This window comes from Nesoenas mayeri, assembly GCF_963082525.1.
Source record: "Nesoenas mayeri genome assembly, chromosome: 5".
Lineage (NCBI taxonomy): Eukaryota > Metazoa > Chordata > Aves > Columbiformes > Columbidae > Nesoenas > Nesoenas mayeri.
The window spans coordinates 40,899,498-40,916,780 of NC_137548.1; the positions used below are offsets into that span (position 1 = coordinate 40,899,498).

General features: G+C 48.0%; 1 protein-coding gene across 1 annotated transcript in view; it reads right to left on the bottom strand.

Moving 5' to 3' along the window:
- Positions 1–10,078: 10,078 nt before the first annotated feature.
- The window catches only part of TYRO3 (TYRO3 protein tyrosine kinase), a gene marked incomplete at both ends in the record, with an annotated part of 40,210 nt that continues 33,005 nt past the window's right edge, over positions 10,079–17,283 (bottom strand). Inside the window, 5 exons of the mRNA XM_080345518.1 lie at positions 10,079–10,454; positions 13,290–13,426; positions 14,781–14,940; positions 16,400–16,509; positions 16,812–16,933. Coding sequence (XP_080201644.1) covers positions 10,079–10,454; positions 13,290–13,426; positions 14,781–14,940; positions 16,400–16,509; positions 16,812–16,933 — 905 coding nt within the window. The remainder of the gene's footprint in view (positions 10,455–13,289; positions 13,427–14,780; positions 14,941–16,399; positions 16,510–16,811; positions 16,934–17,283) is intronic.

Consider the following 17,283-nt stretch of genomic DNA (forward strand, 5'->3'; position numbering starts at 1 on the left):
TTGGGATCTGGCTCAAGATCATTGCTCCGTGAGGGAACAGCAAACAACCCTCCCACCGCTGCTCTTCCAGCCTTGCTGTTTCTCCCAGCTGCTTTGTTCACCGGAGGTTTGGGTCTTGTGCTGCGATAAGCCTTGCCGAGCCCGGTCTTTTTCCTTCCTTTTTCCTCTGTCAAAGGGGCCGCAGCCTAACAAACCCTTCCCTGCCTGAATGGCTCAAAACCACTGTCCCCAGGCGCCCAGCCTTGTGCTGCTCTATCCCTGCTGCAACTGGCGTCTCCAGGAGTGGGGGTTAAACCTTCCTCTGTGGAAGTGACCAGCAGGGAGGATGCCGGCACAGCTCTCCCAGGGCAGATCATTATCGCAACAGCACAGATCTGAGACCTTCCAATAAATGGGGGCAGGGGAGCGTGGATAAGCCTTTCCTGCAGCGGAGGACATTGTGCGGGGGACTTTCCACAGTCCCCTGCGGGAAGGCAGCCCCTGTTGTGTGTGGCCACAGACGCCTCCAGTGCGGTTTGGATTTTCTCTGTGCTCCATACACACAGATCCCCTGTGAGGGGACACTGCGGAGACCCAAATGCTGGTTGCTCCTGATCCAAATGAGTAAGGAGCTGCCCTGGGGACCTGGCAGAAAGCACCAGCTGCAAAACCCCTCACACGCGTCTGTAAGCACCAGTGCAGAAACAGCTGCGGTTTTGAGGCACCTGATCTCGGTGCTCCTGGACGACCTTCCCATAAGCGCCAAAGCCACTGCCTGGCTCCCAGGATTATTTCCTTTTCAGTTGCAAGTGCTGATGATTTCTTAGATATGTGAAGTCAGTAGTTCTCAGGCTGCAATAGCCTCATTTAAAGCTGCTTGGAGAGCCCCAAATTATATTAAATATCTAAATGGCACTAAAAGACAGACTATATCCTTGCCCTGCAGCCTCTCCATCCTGTCTTACAGCGGTGCAAGGAGAGGTAAAGCAGGCACAGTCTGCACCTGCCACCAGACAGTGTGCTGGGGCCAAGGCTGTGACTCTTCCCCAAAGTGGGCAGCCTCCCCAGGGGGTAATGGGGAAGAAGGAAAAGGAAGGGAGAGGAGAAAGGCAAAGGGAGGGGACAGGCACCAGGGGCTGGGGCACCACTCACAGGGGAAGTAGTGGGGGCACCAAGTTTGCAGGATGGGTTGGAAACCATCTTCAGACTATTGTGTCCTACCCCACACATTTGGAAAATTTTTGCCCTCCCCAAGGGTGTGTGAGTGGCCAACAGCAGGTGGGGGGAACCCAAGGCATCAGCTGTCCCACTTGCGCATGGGAGCACCCTCTTCCCTCTCCTGTCTCTCAGCCTCAGCAGCGCTGCCCTGGCAGAGCTGAGCAGTGGAATGGGCAATTTCATCACTCAAAGCAACTCACTGCTCCGAGCACCTGCCTGCCTGGCTGCCACCTGTGTCCTACTTCAGAGGCTGATGCAAAGGAAAAATAGAGATCCTGAGGCAGGCACGTAACCCAGAGACCAGTTCAGACACCCATCAGCAGAGCACCAGCCCGCACCATCTCGCCCGAGGCAAGGAAACTTGCTCAAAAGCTAGGGCTGCAGCAGTGAGTAGTGCAGCCAGAGTACATTAAAACCAAAAAAAGACCAAAACAGTTTGTCCTAGCAAACCGCCACTTGTGCTTTACTCATCTGGGGCAGGGATGGTTGCTTGAGTCCAGCTCATCTCCAGGCCTGGGAACCAGCAGCCCTTGTGCAGCCTGTGAGCAGTAGGTGCATTCCCACAGCCCATCTCCCTGTGGGGCTTCATCCAAAACTCCCCAATGCATAGTGAGTTGGGACCGTCACAACATCCACTATGAAAGCAGCATCCTTATCCAAAGCCAGGACATGCTAAGGTGTCCACTTAAAGCCAGTGTTCATACCTTACATATTTCACTGTAACGCACCCAGAGAGATTTCAAAATGGCGCAGACAAGGCAACCATCAAATACACAAAGCACTTTCTCCATAGATGCTGCAGACAAAAAACACAACCACATCACAAAACTGCATAAGCATTGTGGGGAGCAAACATGCACCAAACTCTGCATGGAATGTGAACTGGCATTTGTTGAAGGCATTTCTGCATCTTTCCCAAGCCTGTTTCAGTGTTGGCTTCACAGGGGAACCCACCAACTGTACATCCATAAAGTCATCAGGTTTTGCATGCTGAATGTCAATACAAAGCAACAATTACTAGTCTGGGGTCAAATTCTCATTTCAGTTGCTTCCTGTAGTTTTGCAGGAGTCAATAGGTGTAACTGAGCAGAAGTAAAAGTCTGGCCAAGAAAATCTTCCAATTCTCAGACTGTGTGGAGCCAGAGACCAGATTTTTCTCTCACTCAGCAATCTGCTACTCCCTCTCGACAGCTGAATCATGTTAAAATATATGTTCAGAAACATAACTGGGATTACTCTTCACTGTTCACCAGCAAGACCATTAAGCAGAGTGCTGAGGCCAGCAGGGAGAGCATCCCTGCTGCCCCAGAGCCCCAGGACAGTTCAGTGGTGTGATGAGGAGGTCTTGAGCCTGTTGGCGAAGGATCCAGCTGGGCACTCATGGCATCCTTGTGGGCAGGAACACTGCCGGGGCTCAGGGGCTGCTGTGGGTGCTGGGGCTGCCCCAAGCTGGGCAGGATGTTGTCTCCTCACCCTAGTCGGGGCAGGGACATGAAGGAGAATATGGCTGAGGCAAGGTGTTTTAACTGTTTGCGTTTGCAAAATAGGATTTCCTGGCCAGGCAGGCAGAAGGGCAGGCTGGAAGGAGAGCTGTGGGGGAAAACAGGTGAATGGTGAAGGGTTTCCCCTATAGAACTGCAGGTCATTAGATTAATGTCTTCAGCTTTCTAAAGGACTCATATTTAACCAGTCTTCTGGGGCCATTTCTGAGGATGTAAACAATGAAATGGGAGGGATTTTAAAAACAAAAGCAGTCTACTGTCAGCCAAGTCCCTAGAGCTGCTCCGGTGCCTGTTGCAGGAGAGAAGGCCATTGCTTTTGAGAGACATGAGCATCGTGCTGCAGAGGATAAAAATGTCTCTGATGGACACATTATCCCACTGCTGCCTCCTCTGAGCTTTCCCAGCTCTCTGCTGAAGCAGCTAACACTGGTCATCCCTGTGCAGCTGGTCCTGGGGGACAAAACTGAATTTGATCCTCAGGGTAAAACATTGCCCACTTAAGGCTGCCCCAGGGCTTTTCTGTGCACCTCAGGAGGGATCCCAGTACCAACGCCTGCACAGCCAGCTCAGCTCCTCTTTCCAGCATCCTCCCTGCAAGCAAAAGCTCAAGTGCGAAGAAACTCAACAGTCACCATTGTCTGTGGGTTCATCTGCACTGAGGGAAAGATATGTTGTGCCCTTCCACCATGACTGGTGAAAACAAGGCAGCGCCTTGCTTCCACCTGCAATAGCGGGTCCAGGAAAAGAGAGTTGTGGGTGAGTCAGAGATACACCTCACCTTGCTAGTGCATGGGAAGACCACAACAAGCCTTGTTGTCTTTAGGATTTTATGCCCATTTGGACTAATGTTGAGCTAAGAACATTTTCTTTATTTGCCAAACTCACTGTCAGTGATGCTCTGTTGCCCAGACCGTTTGTAAGATGTTTACGGAAAAAAATAAATCCATTACATTTTTCTCATGAAAGTTTAGAGCCTTCCTGGAATGAAGACAAGTGCAGATTTTCTACATTCACAGATTTCTGATGCCAATAGAAATTAGTCTAGGAATCAGGCAAGCTGTAAAGCACGATGTTGATCTCTTGCCAGCCTTGTGACGGCATCATCCCGTGGACTTCCGCGAACTGCTGCGTGCTGCTCCTGCTGCGGCATCAGCGCTCGGTGGTGCTAAATGACACTTCAGTGGCTGAACAGGCGTGAGCAGGAAAACCAACGTCACCTCAGCAAACGATCTTCCCTTGAGAGAGGTCAGGGTACAGTATGAAGGCAGGCTGGGTGCTTTTTAAGGCTATGTCTTTCTCTGAGTTGTGCTATTTTCACACCAGGGAAAACACCGCTGATGATCCCAGTGTTTTTCTCACTGGTTTACACCAATATGGGCAACAGGTGATTCAGACCTGTGGTGCAGGGGGCCTCTGGGATAAGGTCTGCTCCACTGAGATGACAGTCAAATGTGAGAGCACAAATCCCCAAATAAAGTCCCTGTAGGCCAACCGCTGTCTTCAATTGCAGCACTGCAGCTCCTTACCTACAGCTTTACAGAGCTCAGCAGACTGGTAGTATTTCCTGGAGTGCTTTGAGAGAGAAAAGGGAAAAATATCAAGCCCTATTATTTTCTGCTATAAACAGGTTCAGTTCCTCTCCTTTGGGTCCTTGCCTGATGATGCCTGCAGAAAAAGTTGGCCGGCTGGCAGGGCAGCAGCCCTGCGCAATTTCAATAGTGACCTAGAGAGATTGCATCAATAGGTGGAAAATATGGGAAATACTTCATGTGGCGAGCGCAGTCACTGCCTCAGGTACAGCCCAGCATATCGGCTTCAATGAAAGTGCCTTGCTGTAACTGGGAGTGTTGGCAGACAAGCTGGAGTGAATCAGCCCAGGGGGTGGGAGTGTGAGAAGTCACCGGCTGTTTGCTCTGCCGGAGATTTCCACCCCCACAGCAGTGCTGGTAGAAACATGTGCCTGTGCTTCATCCTTTTCCGTACATCGTCTTCTGTCTTCACTACCTTCAGCAGCGCCAGCAGCACCAGCCCTGCCTGCTGGGATCCCTAATTCCAGGAGGTGGGGGGTGAACAAATACAGGGGACATGGGTCTTAAACTGCCCCAGCCGACTGCTGAGCAGATGCCAAGCCTTGAAGTTGGGATTTGACACAGGTTTTTAGTGCCAGGAGTTTTGGCAACAGCTAAGCACTTACTCCACTTCGGGGCACAGTTTGGGTCCCCTGCGTAACCCCGAAGCCTCCATCTCCCTTTGCCCTTACAGCCTGCAGCTCGGGTACAAGGTTCACAGGCACAGAAGGGCTATTAAAGCTCAGTCGCTCCTCATATGCCCAGCCACAAGTCCGCAAAATATTTCTGCTTCTGCTTCTCTTTGTGTATCTTTGTGCAAGAGGAGGGATAATGTAGACAAATAACACTGGGAGATGTATTAATTAGGCCTGAACCTTACCTGATGTTAGTAGAGGGACGCTGCTTTACATCATCTAGCAATGTGAACCTTGTGGTTTTTTAGCTTCTTTTAAGGTAACGTAGTAAGATGAAGCAGGGAGAGGCAGCAGTGAGTGACCAAAGGGCTCCCTGCTCCAGCTGACACCTGCGTCACACAAGCAGAAGCAGCTGTTGCAGAGGCATTCATCGGTGGAGCAGAAGCAAAGAGGCAGCAGCCATCTCCCACGCAGCTCAGGTAATGACAGGGTAGCAGCCAGGGTTGTCGTCTTATGTATTAACAGAGAAAGCAGCGACCTTCTGAATTTGCTGCACTAATTGCCATGTTGCAGTGCACAGAGTGTGCTTCTCTCTGATGCCCCATCATTTCTCTCAGCTCCCCCTTTTTTGTCACCTTTACTGGCAGTGTGTTTATCAGCATGTAGTGCACTACCTCACATTCCCAGTTAGATCATTTATGCATGCAAGCCCTCTTTCCTCTCCATGAATTCCTGCTCCCTCACACAGCAGGCTGGCAAGAATCAGCTCCTATAAAGACTCTTCTGGAAACTAGTCTAGTCCTGCTGAATCCCTACTGAACTCAATAATGCTTAAATCAAAAAGTACCTTCAATTTCCCGAGGTCAAATGTTTCTTTTAGTTCTATTTTAAGCCAGTGAAAAGAAACTGGAAGAAATAAAAGCTGTTTAGACAATTTCCAAGCAGCGGCTGGAGGCTCATCAGAGCGCCTGCCTGGAAAGCTGGGCTTGGTGGGAGCCAGCAACCGTGCTGCTGAAAGACCCAGCTCTTGATTTTGGTCCTACTGTCAAACATGACCAAAAGATGTTCTGTTTCCCCAGCCTGACTGCATTTGGGAATGACTTGGCTTGGCGTGCCTCGAGCTGTAGCATCCACAGAGTAATTAGGAAGCGAGGAGTCGATCATCTTTGTTTTGTCCCTAGACCTTGGTGCAGTGACTGAGGTCTGATTCATACTGACGCCGAGTTCTTTTTATACGACAGAGCAAATGCAGTCAAAAACCATGTCCGTCAGTCTTTACTGTTCTTGGACTAGGTAATTGATTTTTAGCTTGGTTTCCCATGGTAACAAGATTTTCTGATCACCTGCATGTGTTGTCCCTAATAGCTTTTGAAGCCACTGCTTCAAGGTCTGAAGGATAATTAAGTTGCAACAAGTTTTCTGAGAACAGGCTGTGTGTGGCAGACTCTGTCAGTGTCACATTGGTATCTTTGCTGCAGATGGAAATTCCAGGACTTCGTATTGGACACTGGAGACTCCAACAAGGGAAAGCTCTTCTAAGTACCTTAGCTAGGGGCAAACCTCAGCCAGGGCCTGCAATCACCCGTGGGATGCTCCCCACCCATGGAACGCTCCGCACACCACGCAGGTATTGGATCAGGCTGGAACGCCCCTGCATCCGAGGACTGAGCTGCCAGTGCAGCCCCCGCTCTGGGTCCCCTCAGTCAGCTCCGGCACTGGAGCTGACTGGGGCATCTCTTGTTTGTTACCCACCCCTACATGGCACAGACGGTGCTGCGAGCTCCTGCCCATGTCAGGCACTGTGGGCTCACGCTGCCTCAGGACCGAGCTGGTAACTGCCCCCAGTGGATCGAGGCAGTGCTTGTTAGAACGGAGGAGACCTTGTTGTATCCGCAGGGAGATGTGGATGGAGGAGGAGTGTGGTCTGGCTTACTGGTGCATGACAAAGGTTGCTTCAGCGGGGACAGGTTGTGCCCCTCGCCTGTCCCACCACACAGATGGGGCAAGGGCGCTGCTGCTTGAGAGGATGGGAGGACTGCACCATTGTACCAGGGCAGTGGAAAAAAAAGGTGGTTGTAAGGGAAATGTTTGTATTAGTTAGGAAACAAGTGTGCCAGACTGGTGCCTAAATCAGAAGGGTTAGGCTAAAGCTTCCCTGGCTTCAGGGTTATAGCACTGTCACCAAGTAGACACAGAGCCAGGCCAGCTGCCTACAGCTTCTTCATGATGTAAGAGCAACAAACTGTAGGGCACCTGGGCTGGACCAGAGCATCTCATCCTTTACCAAAACACAAAGCCAGCCCCCATCACACACCTCTGCCTGGTTCCAGCTGGGGGACAATGTCTTCTCTGTTTTGCGATTTCATATAAAAAAATTCCCCATCTCTGCTTTCTGATTCCCTCTTTTGCTGTCTTCACAGCTCATCCCATCTGTCTCCCTTTCAAAATCTTCTTCCCTCTCTCGTTTCTTACCAGCTCTTCTTCTGGTGTCACTTCTCCCCCCCGACAACAGCCTCATTTGTACCTGGTCTGACCAGGCTTGCATGCAAAAGGATTAAATCACATTTGAACCAGAACTGGGCAATGGAACCTTAAAATATTAACTAAATCAGCCACTTGGTGCTTCAGAAGTCATTTTTCCTGCATTGCAGGTGGGCAGTGAGTGCTTGTACCATCACTCTCCCTTCTCTGTGTGAGCTGGCAGGCAGAGGGTGTGCAACGTGCTGTTTGCTGCTGAAGAATAAAAGCCTGAGGTACGTAAATACACCTTTTTTTCTCTGTGAGCTGGAAATCCAGGGTCCCTTTTATGTTGTGCTTGGAACATTTGACTCAGCAGCTGAATTTTACCCACTGCCTCCAAACCTCTCTTCCACAGAGAGCACTGCCAGTAGCTGGATGGGTGCAGGTAACCATTTTCAGAGGTTTTGCAATCCCAGGTATGGCTCCCAGGCTCCTACACAGCGATGGTCACAGAGCCTGTCTCTTTGTGGAACTACTGACCCAAATCTGTCAGCCCCAGATTTGCTATAACCCTACCTAGCAAGGGAGCATCATCACAAACTGCCATTGATAAGAGGCTGAGACTCAGACACAGTACATGTTTTATTATTTAAAAAAATGCATAAAAACTAAAGACATGCTTCCCAAAGTTAGAGTCCATATGTACACCTGCACTTCCCAGGCAGCTGCAGGGAGCATAGCCTTCTGCCCTCACTGCAAGCATGCAGCACATAGGTTTTTGTAACCCTTTGTTTAGGTGTTATCTTCTCACCTGCATTTACAGCATTTCCAGCTAAATGAAGAAGAAACCCTGTGCTGCCTGGGGTAGAAGATGGTGCAGTTTCTATCTGCAACTGAGAAACTGTACTGAACTTCTGGAGACATCTGCAGGACATCCCTGTTCAGTAGGAAATTTTACAGAAAGGATCCATGCCCAGGCCCCAGGCTGAAATTCCCCTTCCTTAGGAAGTGTTCTCACTAAGGGCTGAACCCAAATTCTGTACCTTACAATAAGCAAATACTGGGCATTGAAGGGTGGAATGTTCTGATACCAAGTATGCAATCTCATTTCACTTATTGGTCCCACCTTTGCCAACTCAGCAAATGATGACAACATTTGTGGTATTGGTTTCTGAAGGAGAGCAATATGGAATCCCAAGTCCTGTGATACTGTGAAGTTTTGAGTGCACTGGAAATAATAGAAATTAAGATCTAGCAAATACTTAGGATAAGTAGAGTAAGATGTAACTGCACTTCCTTGCTGGGAACTGCTGCACAAAACAAACGCTGATTTACAGTAAAATATCAAATTATTAAAAACCACACAAGCGCTTGCAGTTATAGAAGTCAGACATGCTGATTAGAAAACAAAACAAAACCTGAAGAGCAAAACCATTAATTTTGCCCTGTCTGGAAGGCTGCAGTGATATTAGTCTATGTTCTGATGTGGCTTTTACAGCATGCCAGAAGACCTCCTGAACAGGAATGCCAGTGGTTCTCAAGCTTTTTCATCATGAGGGCTCTCCCTTCAGAAAGAGATCTCCTAGTTGATCCCTTCCCCCCCAATACATACACCTTCCCAAAACTGATTTCACACCTTCACTACAGCAGCTACAGCACTTGGTTGTTTGAAAAAATCATAGGACTGTTAAAGAGAAAGATTAAAGAAATGCTATTTTAAAGCAAATGCTGAATTCTGCTCCCACTGAAACTGAAGCAAGTCTGCCATTCTGTATCTGAGCTGTCTCCTTCCTCTCCTGGAGGGCAGCACTTAACAGTAATTAGCACTGCTTCCCCATACTGCTGTTAAGTCCTCTTTACACCGTTTCCTTTCCATCCTTTTGAAATTGCATTCTGTCCTCACATATGCCAGCTGCTGTCCTTCCCTTCACATTTTAATGCCAGCTGCAAGTCTGGTCAGGCCTGAATTGGCATCAAACAGAAGAAAAAGAAAGACAAAGAAGAGGTATGTGGAGTGGAGAGAAATGCTGGATTTTCTTTCTTTTTTTTTTTTTTTTTTCTAATTTTCATTGCTCATCAAAACATCTGAAACTCTTAAAAAAGCCCCAGACTGAGGAAGCAGCAAATGCCACTGCATGAAATAAACCAGATGCTTTAATTCAGTGCTGGGTAGAAGCAGATCTGCAGATCAGTTTGAGAACCACTGAGGTAGGCAACAAGTCTAGGCAGTACTGCTGAGTGAACACAAGGGGAATTTTGCCCTCTTGTCCTGAATGACAGTGTAAATACCCACTAGTGTTTTCAGAGGTACCAGTCCTGAAGTCATGCAGCCAGGATCGAAGACAACATCTACACAAGAGCGAGCACTGACTGAACAGAAGGTGCATTCAGCTCTGCTCCAGCAGTCAGCGAGAAGGAGCAGAGCACAGACTCTGACTTCCCACCTTAGCTTTGAACTCCTTTTAGCAGGGTGCCATCAACCTGGAACCCTACTGCCCCACTCCCCCAAATCCAATGAGTTGTTGGGGCTGTGGTCCTTCCAAGACATCTGCCACTGCAGCCCACGCAGGTGGTGAAAGCTACAAAAGCTGCCCAAGAGCTCTGGCCTGTGCTGCTCAAAGCTATTCCAGACCCCACCTCAGAGCCCCAGGCAACACGGCACCGTAGCTGCACACATCCTGTCCCAGGGAAGCAGAGTGTCACTGCGATGTACAGGCTAACAACTTTTCTCTCCTTCTGTCTCCAGCTCATACAGAAGGCTTTTGTCCTCCCCTTCCTGCCCATCTGGATGCCTTTCACCCTCGGCATCATCTCCAAGGCACAAGGGGCTCATGATGTAGCGATAGTCACTTGTGACAGCAGCAGCTGCCCCAGCAAGAGTCTCTTCACTGTCCATGTTTCCAAAGGAGGCGTGCAGGGCAGGGTCACTTGCAGACACCTCTTTGTCCTTCCCAATGTTGACATAGAGAGGATCTTGACTGGAAGAGAGTGTGGACATCCTCCCCCGAATCATTTCCAGCTGGGACCGGAGCAGTCCAAAGCTGGGGCGTAGCTTGGGCTCAGGATGCCAACATCTGCACATGAGATCATAGCTGTAAAACAGAGAGGGACAAGGGCACTGAGAAGCAGAGCAGCCACCTCCTGCAACTCCAAACAGGGGCTCTGTGCCGTGCAGCCTAAAAGCAGAGACACTTTCCCCAAAACCTATTGCCTCTGGCCTTGCACAAGTGACAGCATGTGAGCAGCCATTACAGATCTAACTCCTTATTCCTTCCCATTTTCAAAAGCATTCTCATTTTGGTCAAAATAATTATCCAGGCAGTACCAAAAAACCCAAAAGCCCTGTCAAAGGACGCTGTAGTTCATGGCAAAAGCCTCGTTCCACTGTCTCTGGAGAGCTATAATAGTAAGTAAGTGTGACACCACTTTGTAATGGCTTTTGAATTTACTCATAAAAAGCATCTGACAACCCCTGCTGTGGCTGAAAACATTCCTCCAAATTCTAGTTCAAGAGCAGATAAAACACAGGAAGAAAAACAGAGATCCAACTATGAGACTTACAAGTTATAATATTTCCAGAATATTTTTTTTGCAGCACGTTAACTCGGCGCTCCCGACATAACAGAGGTGCCCTGCTGTCCCTGCCTGACAGAGTGCCAGCACGATGCAAAAAGGGACAGCGGGTTTGTTTTGGAGTGCTGTGGAGGAAGGACTACACCCTCACTGCTGGAAGACGGATGCTGAAGCAGCCTTTCTGCTACAAAGGCACCACCCCTATGCAAAATCCACATTCAGTGCTGTGAGCAGCCTCAGACCCTGTCCTGCAGCATTTCTCCTGTGGTCAAACTGACTCAGCTTTGGTTGCCTGAAGGCCACTGAGAGGGAACATTGCTGTCTTTGACGGCCTGTGATCAGGCAGGGGAAGAGGAGCTCTGCGCCCCTGCAGCCCATGCTGGCTGGGCTCCCGCCGGCCAGGCCACCCGCCCCAGCCCTCTGGGTCACAGCCATTGTCCCCCTCCTCCTCTTTGTGCATCACCCGCAAGACTGGCAGCTGCATTCCCATGGTGTTATTGTTGCCAGTTCTGCAGGGAACTGGAACAAAGCACAGTACTGGCACTGAAAAACATCACAGACAAACGAACCTCAGTTAAACTCTTAAATGGAAAAAATCTGATATGGCCTTTACCAGGAAACAGAGCATTTCACGACAGCTTTTATTTTACTATTTGTGTCCCTTGCTTGCCATCAGCTTTACAAGACTGTTTTTCATCTCATGCTAGTTTTAGAGAAAGCTTCTGTGGTTCAGTTGTCTTAATCCTGATTTATATCCCTCACAAACACTAGAAATAACTCTAACTGCTCCAGATATAGCAAAAACTTCCTATTATGTGGCACTGAATTAAATAATTTCTTTTACTCTTGCTGGCAAAGAGCAGAATTTGAAAGAAAGGTAGAAAACTACTGGCTGTACTGAACCAGCCCAAAAGTCCATTTGCCCCAGCAGCCTGCCTCTCACTGTGGCCAGTAGCAGATGCTTGGGGAAAGCATGTAAGCTGAGGATGAGCATGTAGTGAGGTCCTTCTGGTATATTCTCTCAGGTGTCAACAACCTGAAGCTCAAGGGCCTCTTGAAATGGAGGTTGTAGATTTTTAGTAGTTTTTGATGGATTTTTCTTCAATGCACAGCAGCTTTTTGAATCTCTTCTCTACTTCGGGCATCTATAACCTCCTGTGGCCACATAAGCTCTACAACTTGGAACCAAAGCTGCTTGCAGCAGTCAAGATGCAGACATATAATGAATTTAAGCAGTAGTATAATGATGTTTTCATTTAAACTCAGGAACAGGTAAAATTAACTGCTGAGAAGATAGAATTGTACAGCTTTAATAACAAGAGTACAGATTATTCCCTATGTGGAAAAAAAGCCTGGAGAAAGGAAACCACAGGAAATAATCCACTATGAGAGCAGGAGGGAAGAGGGAGGAAAGAGGACTTCGTCTTGTTCATTTTACACACAAGAAATGGCTTGAAAAGGCCACTAAAGTCAGTGTTCATAGTTAAGCCTTGCTTTGGGCACAACAAAACAGAGCCTTGGTTGGGCACTCAGAGGACTGATTTCACCTTGTCCAGATTAGGCAAGCTTTTACCCTGGGAGGAATCATTGTGGCACTCCCTGGGGAACATCAGTGCCATGTGTGGACTCCAGGAAGCTCCAGCCACCACCCATGGAGCAACATTTCATGTAAGCTGCTGGCCAAGAATGGCCTGTTGGTCACAGGACTAAGGCAGGAGCACAGGTTGCAACATGTGGCTACCTGAGTCCTTCCTGCAAGTCTGAAAACGTCCGAAACCAGTATCTGCAAAATTGTCCCAGTTTTGTTTCCACCTGTAACTTAAGGGGGGCCACTGATCTACAGAACCTCAGATCCTGCGATCTGCCCTTTTCTCTTTCATCCTTCTATTTCTGTGAGAGTAGCAGATCCAGTTTTGAAAACTGGGCCCAGCTTTGAAAGACACATGCAGGCCATTGCCTCTGCAATCCAGTTTCCTCATAGTGTTAATTGCTTCTCTATTCAGCCTTTAGGCTGTGCCACGACACTCACATCTTTTCTCAGATGCTGGCCTGAAAGGTAGGAAGCAGGGAGTTTCTGGAAACACAACTATAGTTTCCACAAAGCCAAGTGCTGCTAAGTTTGACACTGCTCGAACCCTTGAGCCAAGTTAGCCGCCCAGGTAGTTACCACAGGTTCCAGGGAGCTGTGCCAGCAGAAGTGTCTGGTAGCTAACACAGAGACTTTTTAGAGAATGCCTCTGTGTTTTGGAAAGTGGATAGATTCAGATCAGCATCCCAGCCAGCTGCCCCCATTTCCTTCCAGTGAGCCAAATTTCTCAAGGAATCACATGTCAGCAGGGCAAGGAAGTACTCACACATCTTCCAGGCACTCTGGTGGCTGCTTCAGCCTGTTCCCACTGATGAGGTAGTTGTAGATTTCTGCATTCTCAATGCCAGCATAAGGAGTTTGCCCTCGGGTCACAATCTCCCACATGGTCACTCCAAATGCCCACTGAAAGGGAACAGAACATAGAACAAGTGAACAGACAGTTCCCTGCTTGCTGGGCTGGGGTTTCAGCATGGTTGCACTGTACCAACCCTCCAAACCTGGGGTAATGTCGTGTGAGTAGCTGTGGTGAAAGGACTCTAGCTAGAAAACAAAGAAATTACCTGGCTGATGCTGACACATTATCTTGGGAGACAGCTGGAGGCAGGCCCATCCTGCAGTGGAGCAGGGGAAGATTTGGGAGCTAATGCTGTCCTCCACCTGCAGACCTCTGCCAAGCATCTCCTACTCATGGTTCTTTAAGGCATGCAGTATCAGTTTTGTGGTTCCCAGGTTTTGGTTTGGGGCTTACAAATCAGTTGCTTAATTCATGAGGCAACATTCTGCATTACTGGAAATGTACAGGCACAAATGAAAGCAGAGTTTAGCCAATAGCAGGGCAAGGAACAAACCACTCACGGCTCACATTAATTTGTGCTCTGCACTGCAACACTCACTCTTCCACATTTAAATCTAAACTGCAAGGTTTGCTAGGTGCAAAAAATTATGATTTTCATAAGCAAAACCTTGCCCAGTGTCTATCGTAAAGTGGCTGAACTAGTGATCACCAATCACTAACCACTGTATACACTGGTTGCAGCAAATCACTGGGCAACACAGCAGCTGAATTAGGTGGCACTCTAGGTGATCTCTTCAGGGACACTGCGACATGGATACCTGGGAAGGCATTCCACAGGCCTGAAGGACAAAACTAGTGTGAAACCAGATAAGAAGGCAGCAAGGAACAGAGGACAAGGTATCCAAAGGAAAAAACAAACAAAGGAAAAGGAAGCAAAAACTTCAGATGAACGGGTTTTGCCTCACTCTCCAAGAGTGAAGTCATGGTGAGGAGTGTCTAAGCACCGATATATTCAGTCTACAAAGTTTCATCAATGTCTCCTGTAGGATGGAATACCATTGCTGGACTTGTACGTGAATGTGTGGCTAGTGTGCACTTCAAACCTCACCTTCAGATTGTCATTCAGAAGAGAAAGGAAAAAGAGTAAGAAAGAAGAGACTGAATAAAGTGAGAGGAAAAGGAGGAGAAGGGAAAAGCTGAAGGAGGGGATGGAGATAGGCAGTGAAAAGACCAAAGGACAAGAGTAAAAGGGTTCATGTCTTCCGCCATGAACTACTCGTACACATCTCCAGTCTTGAATTCTGAAAGCATCCAAGGTAGAGGTGGCACTGCCCCTCAAACACAAGGCAAACTTCCTTTCCCATCACCAGGGCCTTTTCCCACCCACAGTGCACACAGAAGGATTCCTGCACTTCAGCAGGAATACAGGTGGGTCCCCAAATGCACCAGAGCAAAACTCACCACATCACTGTGTGTTGTGTACAGATTATCTGCCAGACTTTCCAGAGCGAGCCACTTCACTGGCAGCTTGGAAGCACAGCCCTGACGGTAGTAGTCTCCACTGTAGATTTTCTTAGAAAGCCCGAAGTCTGCAACGCTCACGTTCATGTTCTCATCCAACCTAAGTGAAAATTTTAATAACTGAGAAAAGCATTTACTGGCTACCTTAGGCAAAAAAAGAGGTATGTCCCTGTCTGGCCAGGGAACTGAGATACATAGTTCACCAAGTATTGCCCAGAAGGATAATGACTTCATCTACCCAGTGACCAATGTGAAAGAGTTTAGCGGTCTCAAATCAGTTCCTTGAGACTAATGGGGAGATAATTAGGACTAGGGAAGTAAAGAAATGGCTGTGCTCAGTTGGTCTACTCTGTCAGCCAAAGTGAACTCAGATGCTTTCTGTAGCTTCCCAGATTAACAGAGGACATCTGTGGTGTTCAATGCCACCACTAAGGCCTACGCCCTGTACAGGCAATCAGAAAACACAGCTACTTGCCTAGACTGCCTATTACGACTGGTCAAACTAGATCCGCATGATCTTCTCTCCAGGCCTGGTTATTTTTCTCAATTGCTCTGTCACCCACTTAAACCAAGACATGTTGGTAGTGCAAGTAAAGCCCACAAAGACCTCATGCTCCCAGATCTCATAAAGGACTCCCAGCTTTTCCCAGAAGACATGATGAAATAGACATTCAGCTTCCTCTGAAGAAAGTCTGTACTCTTAAAAATGCTTAATAGGAAATCAGTATGCGTTTGTCATAAATGTCAAAGCAGGCTAACCCATCATTTTTCATTATGACTACCAGGCTCCTGTCTGTACATCTGGACATTCAAATGCCTTTGGAAATCTGTGTCTCATTGCAGATTTTACTAGTTGTCGTGGTTTTGTTCTAAGGCAGAATTCTGTCTGCCAGAACGGGTCGTTCCTTGCTCCATTCTCAGGGAAGAAGAGAGGACAAAAAAAGGACTTTTTTTCCCTTCAAAGCAGGCAAAGGAGTTTAGGGACAAGAATAGTGATGTGGGATCATGCGGTGTGTTCACCATGCAATTATTTCTAAAGGCATTCTCCACATAAGTCACTCTTCACAAGCTTTCAGGGAAATTCTACATTTCTTATATTGTGATAATCAAGTTCTCAAAATAGATAGGAGAAATACAGATTTCAGGCTATAATAGAAGTTCCTTTCTCCTAACACCGCCAAATCCATTCTCTCCTGTTGGTTACATTATATTACAGAACAAATAGCCCACGCTGACACACAGCCATTAGAGTGACTAATTACAAACATACATAGTAATCAACCCTATGAAAATATACGTGCAGACCAACGACAGAAAAGTTCCTTATAAACAGGGTCAATTTGGAAGCTCAGTGGGACATTAGGAGTTGCTCCCTGCTCCCAGCACCACCACCACACCCCCCCCACCCACACAGCCTTGGCTCTCCTGTGCCTCACTTAAATGCAAAGACCAGCATCCTCAAACACAATCCCTCCCCTCTTCTGTCACGCCAAAGGCTTCTCATCCCTCTCTCACCCATTCTGGTCCTTCTTTTCTCTAAAAACTCGTGTGTCACTTACATACAGTTCCGAGCTGCAAGGTCCCTGTGTATGAAATTTTTTGAGCTCAAGTACTCCATCCCGCTGGCAATGTCAATCATGAACTTGAGGAGTGTCTGAACAGGCAAGTTCTGAAAGAAATAACAGATTAAGTTCTGTTCCTGGAAGCTTTCAAGCACATACGGAAACACTGCAAGATTTGCTGCTAGATCACTGAGCAGGGATGGGGGATATAGGGAGGGGATGGAATGAAGGAGTTGGTCCTCAACATGCATGGAATTAAATACTTCAACATTACATCCCACAATTTCCTCTGGTATCAAAATCTGGTCATCTGCCAATGCCTTTGGGAGACCAACCCTGAACTGATCCAAGTATATTCTCTAAAAGTCCATATCCTCCCAGAAGTAATTCCACAGTAAAACAGACTTACAAAAGGGTTCTCCCCAATCCGTGACATCAGCAGAAAAGCATGAAGATCTCCATGCTTCATGAAGGGCAGGATCACCATGGGAATTGGGAGTCGGCCCTTGGGACGGCTCCGCAGACTGACTCCTAAGGAGGACACACACAAAGGGGTTTTAGAAAACAGGTCAGTCCCAAGAGGAATGTTAGTGCCTGCTGTGCCTTTCTCTTACAAATTTGGAGGAAATGTGCAGTTTCGGTGGGTCGGTTCCATGCTCCAAGCTCCTTTGTATGGTGTCATGCCAGAAGGTGTTAAGATATCTCTAACTCTGTTTATTTCAGCAGCAGGACTAAGTGCCCAGTGGCTCTCAGCTTTCCTTGCAGGACTGGCTATAAATGTTTCTAGGAGCACTCCAGACCAGACAGCCCCAAACTCCCAGGTTTGCAGAGCAATCTCCACATTCTGAAAACCGCCCATGTTCCATTGTGCCCACCCATAA